This window comes from Entelurus aequoreus, linkage group LG05 (genome assembly GCF_033978785.1).
Source record: "Entelurus aequoreus isolate RoL-2023_Sb linkage group LG05, RoL_Eaeq_v1.1, whole genome shotgun sequence".
NCBI classification, from domain to species: Eukaryota; Metazoa; Chordata; class Actinopteri; order Syngnathiformes; family Syngnathidae; genus Entelurus; species Entelurus aequoreus.
Window position 1 is genome coordinate 6,985,271 of NC_084735.1, and position 10,460 is coordinate 6,995,730.

Sequence of the window (10,460 nt, forward strand, 5' to 3'; positions counted from 1 at the left end):
GATTTAGGACTACATAAATAAACATTGATTGATTGATTGATGTGCCTGATGGCCGAGGGGAAAAAACTGTTCAGGTGGCGGGAGGTGTGGGTCTGGATGGACCGTAGTCTCCTGCCTGAGGGGAGAGGGGGGAATAATTGGTGACCAGGGTGAGAAGAGTCAGCTGTGATCCCACCCACACGCCTCCTGGTCCTGGAGGAGAACAGGTCCTGGAGGGATGGGAGCTTGGGGGCACATATTATAGTGAGAGTCCAGTCCATAGTGGATCTAACATAATAATGAGAGTCCAGTCCATAGTGGGGCCAGCAGGAGACCATCCCGAGCGGAGACGGGTCAGCAGCGCAGAGATGTCCCCAACCGATGCACAGGCAAGCGGTCCACCCCGGGTCCCGACTCTGGACAGCCAGCACTTCATCCATGGCCACCTGATCTGTGCCCCCCCCCCCCCCCATTCCACAAGGGAGAGGGGGGCAGAGGAGAAAAGAAAAGAAACGGCAGATCAACTGGTCTAAAAAGGGAGTCTATTTAAAGGCTAGAGTATACAAATGAGTTTTAAGATGGGACTTAAATGCTTCTACTGAGGTAGCATCTCTAACTGTTACCGGGAGGGCATTCCAGAGTACTGGAGCCCCAATAGAAAACGCTCTATAACCCGCAGACTTTTTTTGGGCTCTGGGAATCACTAATAAGTCGGAGTTCTTTGAACGCAGATTTCTTGTCGGGACATATGGTACAATACAATCGGCAAGATAGGATGGAGCTAGACCGTGTAGTATTTTATACGTAAGTAGTAAAACCTTAAAGTCACATCTTAAGTGCACAGGAAGCCAGTGCAGGTGAGCCAGTATAGGTATATATATAGGTATATATGTATATAAAGGTATATACAGTATAGGCGTAATATGATCAAACTTTCTTGTTCTTGTCAAAAGTCTAGCAGCCGCATTTTGTACCAACTGTCATCTGTCCTTTCAACCATTCCTATAAGACTCTGCAATTTCGCCTTCAACAACTAACAAGAGTTAGAAACATTCCCGTCACAGAAGATGAGCAGAATGCCATTTCTGGCATTTGTTTACAACACAATGGGATTCCGACTATTTTGGACCGGTAGTAGTCGATCCACAGCGATGGTTCCTCCAGGCTAGACTACTGTAACTCACTTCTTGTCGGGATCCCCAGCAAGAACATCCAGAAGCTGCAGTACTTACACAATAGTGCTGCCAGGATCCTGATGAGAGTGCGGAAATACGACCACATCACACCAGTTCTCAAATCCCTTCACTGGCTTCCTGTTCCACGCAGGATTGAATTCAAAGTCTCCCTATTAACCCACCAGTGCCTCCATGGAAATGTCCCCCTCTACCTCAAATAACTGCTCACCCCCAAATCCTCCACACGGCACCTCCGCTCCGGACAGACTAACCTCTTCCAACCTCCGAGGACAAAGCTACAAACAATGGGAGACAGGGCTTTCTGCTCCGCCGCTCCCAGTCTGTGGAAGGCTCTCCCTGACCACCTGAGGGCACCACAGACTGTGGATGCTTTTAAAAAAAGCCTTTTTTTTTTTAGATATATGCGTGCTAGCTCTAGGTTTCATTTTTATTTATTTTTATTATCTTTATTTTTCTTTAATACACTGTAGCACTTTGAGGTTGTTTGTTCAATGTAAAGTGCTTTTTATAAATAAAATCTATTATTATTATTATTACACCATACCTCAACGCTAACGAGGGGAAATTACACTTCAAAGACTTGTTTTTCTCACCGCAATAGGGCGAAACCATCCTTGCCCAGGCACACCCTCTTGGTTTTGGAGTGTAAATATTTGGGGTTTTGGCACCAGCCGCCAGACTAGACACGACCAACCTAAGTTTATGAGCATGAACTGATGAAGCCTACTCGGATGAGCGGCCAAACATCTTCAAAGACAAACCAAACAGTCTAGTTGCGATCGATTGAATGCCCTGAGATGACCATGACCTGGATGAATAACAACATTCATAAACAATTCAATGAAAAAAACAGGGTTAGGGTAACCCTAACCCGAACCGTAACACTACTTTTTCTTTGGCTTCTCTAGCCCTAAAACCCAGCCCTAACCCTAACCATAACCCCAACTCCAACCCTAACCCTAACCCTAACCCTACTTTTTCTTTGGCTTCTCTCTAGCCCTAAATCATAATCCTAATCCTAACCTTAATTCAGGTAGATTTACTTATTGTAAAATCCACGTCTTTGTTTACATCGTACACTCTCCCGTGTTTCCTCAAACCGAGTCGTAACGTCACACAATGTTTTTCGCCCGGGTTTAGCAGCGAATCCAGCTTTGCACTTACGAAAAACAAACACACAAATGTATATTTTATAGCGATCAGAGCAGACGGGAGGGCATGAAACGAGAACAAATGAGAACAACGATGAGAAAATATACGAGCATATCTGTCAGTCTATACCAGACCCGGGCAAATTAAGGCCCGTTAAGCGTTTCAATCTGGCCCGCCGGACATTCCCCCAAATTATTTTTTAGATCTTTAAGATGGAAAGTGTAGCTGCCATTATGATGTGCAGTGATGTTTTCTAATGACCATAAGTCTTGAACTATACAAAGTATTTCAGTGGTTGGAATCTGCGCTTTTGCATGATATACTAGTTACTATGGTCATCTAATTTGTTACGATGGTAATCTAATTAGTTGCTAAGGTCATCTAAGTCACAGCAGCTCAGACGAGGCACCAAGCAGTGTGGGTGGGGAGCGTTTCCACGGAGTGTTTTTCCTGAGCCTGAAATGCAGGTGTCAGGGACAGACGCGGAAGGAGATTTTTGCAACAAAGTGATATATCAGATGTATCAGATTGTACGTTTTTTTTTTTTTTTTTACATAATTCGCTGTGTTTGTTGCGTTTCGCTTGATTGTAAAATATGTGGATGGTGAATTTGAGAGCAGCCAGCATGGACGGATAGAACAGACAAGTCATTGTTTTGTCTGCTCGCGGAAAACAAACATCCTAATCTACGATTTGACTCCCTCGAATGGCCTTGACGCTGTGGAAACAGGACCGGGCTGTTCTGAAAAACACCCCCGAGGACACATCAATGATGGACGCTTTTGAACTCCCTCCCTCCTCAACGACACCTGGAGTCGAACTTTTGCAGATCGGCCTCAGTCTATAAAAAACATTACATCATCACACCCAAGACAATTGGGCACACACGCCCCCTCCCCCGCACCCCACGCCTTCACCACCGCTTGTTTCCCCTCGGGGTGATGGTCGGCTGGCAGCGCTTCATAGCAGCGGTCACCTTCCAGGGCCCCAACTCCCCGCCCCTATGTTGCGAGTTTGTCGTGATTAAATGTAACATGTTTATGTGTGCATTGCGTGGAGTTTTTTCCCCACTCCAGACTAGGCCCCCTTAGGAGCCCAGTCTAGATTGTATTTTTTTACTCATCTTTTTCCCCAGGGTTTTACCTTTTTTCCATCTTTTACGGGGCGCCTTGTGGCGACCCATCAGCGTTCATGTTCTGTAACCCTGTGCACTGTTTGTTTGTCTAATCTTGAACGGGTTTGTGCTGAAAACAAAGTTTCGTTGTACTTGTGCAATGACAATAAAGACCTATCTGATCTATCTGAGAGGGGGTGTGACGTTCATATGTTGTCAATATTCAGTGTTTTATCCTTAATAGTTAATATTGTAAATCCCACATTCTTTATTTCCATGTACATTCTGGGTGTCTCATTCGGTAAAAAAAATTAAAATCCCATTCCGTTTTTTAAGGCGGTCTGTCTTTTGTGAGGTTTTGTATTAGTGTTTCTAAAAATAGATACACCGGCCCCCTGATACATTTTTTTCTGTAAATTTGGCCCCCCCGGGGCAAAATAATTCCCCAGGCCTGGTGTATACCGTCTCAAATGTCCCACTGCTATATTTATCATACATTAACATTTATGACGGTTTTTTAAAACTACAGGAAATAAAAATCTTCAAACACTAACGGGGACGGCGTGGCGAAGTTGGGAGAGTGGCCGTGCCAGCAATCTGAGGGTTACTGGGTCAATCCCCACCTTCTACCGTCCTAGTCACGTCCGTTGTGTCCTTGAGCAAGACACTTCACCCTTGCTCCTGATGGGCCTGGTTAGCGCCGTGCATGGCAGCTCCCGCCATCATTGTGTGAATGTGTGAATGTGTGTGTGTGAATGGGTGAATGTGGAAATAGTGTCAAAGCGCTTTGAGTTCCTTAAAAAGGTAGAAAAGCGGTATACAAGTACAACCCATTTACTAACACTAACTATTAATGTACATGTTCGCATTGTTCAAATTCATTACGACTGGTAACACAAAAGCGTGGCAGTTTTATATTTTGTCCGGAAAAGGAAGTAAACCGTGACCCCAATAGGTACAAACAAAACCTTGAGGACGAGGCAGAGTTACAAACCGTATGCTGCTATGTTTCTCGACCTATAATGTTTTGGTTTTGGTTCTCAAAAAAGGTTGACACATTTGTACCCGAGTCCTGAACTAACACGGCCTTAGCGTAAATTTGTTTCGGTTCCGGGGCCATTTCCTCCTTACGGGTGTTGTTGACGTTGGCGCTCGTTAATTGATATTGCCAAGTCTACCTTTGCTTTGTTTCCTACGTCTCTTCCTGCCTGTTTCGATCTATCTTTCACTCTTCACCCGCGTGTGTTGGAAAGTGTGTGCCCCCTTCCAAACAATTCCCCGTACGACATTCGCCCAAAAACTGGACAAACAAACCTTGGCGTGGCTGAACTCTGACGTGAATCGGAGGGAACAGGGCGTACAGTAGTGTGTGTGTGTGTGTGTGTGTGTGTGTGACTCATTTAATTAGGGACAATCAACCAACTGCTGGAAATGTTGCCTGACAGGATGTTTGGTAATTTTTACACACCCTGCTGAACAATGACAGCTAATTAACCTTCTAAGAGCACAGAGTAGAAACCAACTGGAATGAATTGTCTAACGCAGGTGCGACAGGTGTTGATGTCACAGTTTTTTTTGAGGCGGCATATAAATGTTGGAACGGGAGAGAGACCAGGACATTCAGAGTCGAGTCTAGCTCCAGTTCGGAATTCAACACGGAACTTTATTCAGTGTGGTAAGTTTTTTTTTATATCTTGATTCCGCTATAACGATGATTACTTGGAAGCTTTTGTGTTGTCCTTGCCACAATGCTATTGTGAATTATGTTTATATAGCACTTTTCTCTAGAGACTCAGAGCGCTTTACATAGTGAATTAAGCTACATTTAAATCAGTGTGGATGGCACTGGGAGCAGGTCTTGCCAAAGGACACTGACTAGGATAGCAGAAACGAGAATCGAACCTGGAACCCCTTAAGTTGCTGGCACGGGCGCTCTACCGACTGAGCCACACCGCTCTTTTGGACATTGTTGGACTTTTTCTCCCTTTGTTATAGAATAATTTTGAGGCACTTGGTTTTTCCAATGAAACTGAACGTTTTCTGATTTCAAAATGAGTGTTTGCGAGGGAAGGTCTTTTCGTGGATCTTGGACTGTTTGGTTGTCCAACCATGTCCTTTTCTTACCCTGCAAAGGCATTGGTCATGTTACCTGTTTTTAAAAAGTGCAACAAACCAGGCCAACCTGATTCCCAAAATAACCCCAGCAAGCCCTGACCGGAGTGCGGAAAAATAAACGATGAAATGAAATTTGAATGACTAAAATTAAAGTTAAATGAGTTAATACAGTTCAAATAAAAACAAAATATCCAACCATCCATTTTCTTTACCGTTGATCGTCCCTGGGCTGGCGGGTTAGCCGGAGTCTATCCCAACTGACTTCGGGGCAGAGGCGGGGTACACTGGTACTGGTACTGGTGACTGGTACTTGTACTGGTGACTGGTTTCCAGCGAATCACAAGAAAATAAAACGATGTACAGGACTCAAAAATAAATGCACAGAAGAACATAGGTAAAAAAAAATCTAACTAAGAGCAAAACCGTAAACTCCTATCAACATCTCATACCGCTTGGAAAATGTGAGTCTATTAGAAGCGATCTGGCTTGTGCGTCAATCGGTGCATTTGGGAGCTGCATCTGCAAATGCAGGAGAAGGCTGGTTAAAGACGTAGGAGATTGTGGCTTCTTTGAAATACCTGGGTGTTCGCCTCAACAACCAAATTGACTGGGCATGCAACACAACCAACCTGTACAAGAAGGGCCAAAGCGGCCTCCACCTTTTGAGGAGACTGAAGTCTTTCAATTTGTGGAAGCCAATTCTAGCCTCGCATATGGCAAGGTGGTGGCTTCTGCCATCGTGTGTTGTGGTTGGGGGCATCATGGTTAGAAATAGAAATAGACTGAGTACGAGCGCTGACTGTGTCGTAGGCTTCCCACCAGACACAATTGCGGCTGGACAGAAGCTGACATTCATAAAGGCCTCTCTCACCCCTCTGCCCGACACTTGTAATTTTTCATTCCATTTTTTGATTAGCTTGTGTTTACCTCTTGTCCTATTAACTTTTCGTATGGGAATTTTACACTGCAGCCTTATAATTTCCCCCAATATGGATTAAATGAACTCAGTCGCATCCTATATAATCAACCCTAGTCTTATTTTTCAGTCGGTTTAGAGAAAAAAAAAAGTATTTTACAGATTTGTTGTAAATTTTGAGATACTTTACTTTGTTTTACAGGACACAATTGCATCTAGTTTGGGACATCAAAGGACGGAAAACTTCAAGATGATCGTAAACACTTTAACTCTTGTATTCCTATTTATTGGTAAGTAATTTCAATTAACGATTACAATATATAGCTAAATACCAGTGCTGACTAAATGTATCAATGGAAACAGGAATTTACAGTCAGTCTGCTGAAGGAGGACTTCAGCACACCAGGATTAGTAGACATCTCCTCCAAACAATGGATCCTGGCACCTCCGGATCCGGAATGGGCTCCCCAGGGTCCGAATCCGGTATGGAATCCTCAGGGTCCGGATCTGGTATGGGCGTAGGACCCATCGCAATGGCTACTGTAGAAGAAAGCGCGACAGACACAGCAGTTGCAGCAGCCACATCAGCCGCGGCATCAGCAACATCAGTGACGGCAGCAGCCGTGGCATTGGCTGCAGTCACTTCAGATGGATTCTCAGCCACAGATGCTGCAGCAAATGCTTCAGCGGCTGCAGAGAGAGCAGCTGCTGCTGCATCTTCTCTTTTAGCTGGAACAACAAATGCAACCGAAGCAGCACAAGCCGCAGCAGAAGCAGCAGATGCGGCTGAAATTGCTGCAGAAGCCGCAGCGGGAGTGGCAGCAGCAGCAATGGGGGATTTGGCCCCTTTGGCACAAAATTTGTCAATGGAAGCAGCAACTGCAGCAACTGCAGCGAGAGAAGCTGCAGATTTAGCAGCTGAAATAGCAAACATGGATGGGTCTGGAAACGCAACAGCTGATGCACAATTTGCCATAAACGCCGCAAGAAATGCCAGCCAACAGGCTGCGGCTGCTGCACAAAGTCTCAGTACATTACTTGATGAAACAGAACTGCCAGAAAATACAGATCCAATTGTAATACAAACTATGATGGCAGCTCAAACTGCAGCTGAAATGTCAGGTGAGGCAGCAATGGCGTCCTTAGAATCACTGGACACAGCAGAACAAGCAGTGGTTGCAGAGGCAGCAGAGCCGGGAAGTCAAGTAGCTATAGTATCTGCAGCATTAGCTGCAGAACAAGCACAAAACGGAGTGGATTTGGCAAGAGAATCCGCAGAGGAGGTATCAGAAGCGGCGGATGCATTGCCTTCAAGCGATGACGAACTTGTCGAAGCTTCAGCAGCAGCCTCCTTAGCAGCTGCAGCAGCAACCCTCGCAGCCTCAGCAGCAGCAGCAACTGGGGAAGATGTAAGCAGCGAGGTTGACGCAGCCCTTCGGAGTGCAGAGGAAGCAACTGAGGCAGCAACTTTGGCAGCTAACTTCGGTGGAGAACCAGATTCAGCAGAAGCTGCAGAGCTAGCCAGTAACGCCAGACAAGCTGCAGAAGACGCAGCAATGGCAGCAGAACTAGTGGCTGCTGCTGCAGCAGCTTCAGCTGAAGAGGGAAGCGTTCAGGCAGAGCTTGCACAGGTATCATTAGATGCGGCAATGGCATCCAGACAAGCAGCGATGGCGGGCCCAGGTGAAGTTGACGATGCTGCACAAGAAGTGGTGAGGGTATCGAGGGAAGCTGCAGAACTATTTTCATCTCTCTCCGATGAGGAACCATCCAGACTGACAGAGGTAATGCAATCAGCAGTTCAGGATGCAGAACAGGTCGCTTTGTTGACAGAAGCTACAGGAGTAGTAGCAGGAACCGTCGGCGATGGCGTAGACGCACCATCCGCTGCACTAATAGCTGCACAATCCGCTGCAGGAGCTGCCTCAGTAGCAACAGGAGCCGCAAGCGAAAGTCTTCCCGAAGCAGAAGCTGTTGATGCTGCACAACGAGCAGCGGTGGCTGGCCTCACAGCCTCTGCGGCAGCAGCTGCAGGAGTTGGTGCTGCTATCGCTGCAACAGCCGCGTCATCAGCTCTTCCTGAAGCCAATGTCGCATTGACGGCCGCAAGCGAAGCGCAGATGGCCGCCACATCATTGAGCACTGATGGAGAATTTTCTTTAGACCTTGCTGTCGCTGATGCAAATGAAGCAGCCGTAGCAGTTGAAAGTGCAGCTGTTGCTGCCACGTCAGCAGCAGGAACATCTGGATCATCTTTGGACCAGCAGCTGGCAGCATTAGCTCAGGATTCAGCTGACATAGCGGCGAGGGCAGCAAGCGCTGCAGAGGCGGCGGCTTCCGACCCAGCAACGGCGCAAATGTTAGAGGATGCCCTGGTAGCTGCCAGAGAAATTGAAGTGGAATCTGAAGCGCTGAGACAGGAGTTGGAGAATTTAGTGCTGAGTACATCACCAGAAGCCGTCACAGAGCGTGTTTCACTAGCAAGCTTGCTGGCTGCGGCGGGGGTAGCGAATGCTACTGCCGCATTCTCCAGAATGTCAGCAGAGTTGGGTTTGAGGGCGGTCACGACAGGGAGCGCCGCAGACATTGCAGCGGCGGAAGCTTTTGCGTCCGCAGCAGCACGTTCGGCCATGATCACGGTGAATAGTGCCAGGGAGGCAGTCAACATCAGGATTGATTCCAATGCTGCAAACATCAAGAAGCTGTCGCTCACGGCAGCACTTGCCGCGGTGGTTGCGGTGTTACTATGAAGCGTGTCATAAATGAAGGACTTTTGAATTCAGTGAAAAACACCATTCTATTTATACTTGTATTATATTATATACCATGTCTCAAATATGCACCTAATCATTTGGAGGCTACTGTACAAATCCAATGTTGGCAATGATTAAATTTCTTTGGAAGGAAGATGAGAGTGGCCAGTTTGTTATTCACTTTGCTATTAAAGTGTTGGATACTCATTAGCATTTGGAATGTGTGAAAGATGACAATCTCAAATGAAATTTGACAAGTACAGTGGAACACGTTCAGGTCGCTCCCGCTTATATCGACAACCCGCCTGCGGTACACGGGCATCGACACGATAGTTAACTGCTTTTGTCAGTTTACACGACACATGTTGTACCTTTGGTAACTGTTATTGATGACAATGACCCTAAATACGGTGTCGTTAAATAGTATTAAAAATGTGAACATAGATTCTCCTGTTCAGTGCAAAGTAAGCTTTATGGTTAATTTAACTTGCCTTAGAGCTCCATAACCACCACAAAAAAAAAAGGATTTGACTGAGATCTTTAGCGCATCGGCTTATTTTGGTAAGAATGTAAATATAATTAATCCAATTACATATGTACACAATGGAAGGCAAACCATATCAACAAAAATATCCTATTAGCCCCCCGCCCCCATTTTTGTTTTGTCTCTGGACAAAGTCACAAGTAAACGGCTACTTTCGGTGGCGGTTACATCGGCGCAAGCGGGTTCCACTGTACATGTTAACCCTGCCCACGCATAATTAACATTGAAATGACTGTGTGGGGTTTGAGATTGTTAAGTTAATGGAGAATATGATTGACAAGCGCCACAACTCTATGTTACATGTTGTATGTTCATGCTCGGAATGAAGAGGTTTTTGTTACATTGTTGTAATAAAAAAATCCCTGGACTGACGACTTGCTTTTTATTCCTCTAAATAGTATAATAATGATCATCACTCACAAAACAATGGCAGCACGGTGGAACAGGGGTTTGTGCATGTGCCTCACAATACGAAGGTTCTGAGTAGTCCTGAGTTCAATCCCGGGCTCTGGATCTTTCTGTGTGGAGTTTGCATGTCCTCCCCGTGACTGCGTGGGTTCCCTCCGGGTACTCCGGCTTCCTCCCACCTCCAAAGACATGCACCTGGGAATAGGCCCCTCCCACCTCCAAAAACATGCACCTGGGGATAGGCCCCTCCCACCTTCAAAGACATGCACCTGTGGATAGGTTG

The 10,460-nt window shown here is 46.1% G+C and overlaps 1 protein-coding gene across 1 annotated transcript; it reads left to right on the forward strand.

Annotated features, from left to right (window-relative positions):
* Window positions 1–5,015: 5,015 nt before the first annotated feature.
* LOC133649574 (prophage side tail fiber protein homolog StfR-like) lies at window positions 5,016–10,135 on the forward strand. Its single transcript, XM_062046173.1, has 3 exons — window positions 5,016–5,116; window positions 6,675–6,762; window positions 6,836–10,135. The coding sequence occupies exons 2-3, from the start codon at window positions 6,723–6,725 to the stop codon at window positions 9,220–9,222; spliced, it is 2,427 nt and encodes an 808-aa protein (XP_061902157.1). The 5' UTR covers window positions 5,016–5,116; window positions 6,675–6,722; the 3' UTR covers window positions 9,223–10,135.
* Window positions 10,136–10,460: the final 325 nt, after the last annotated feature.

What these genes read in the sequence shown, in the direction of transcription:
- LOC133649574 (XM_062046173.1), top strand. Translation starts at nt 6,723, where the DNA reads ATGATCGTAAACACTTTAACTCTTGTATTCCTATTTATTG. An exon ending in TCTTGTATTCCTATTTATTG is followed by an intron (nt 6,763 to 6,835) that starts GTAAGTAATTTC and finishes CAATGGAAACAG; the next exon opens with GAATTTACAGTCAGTCTGCT.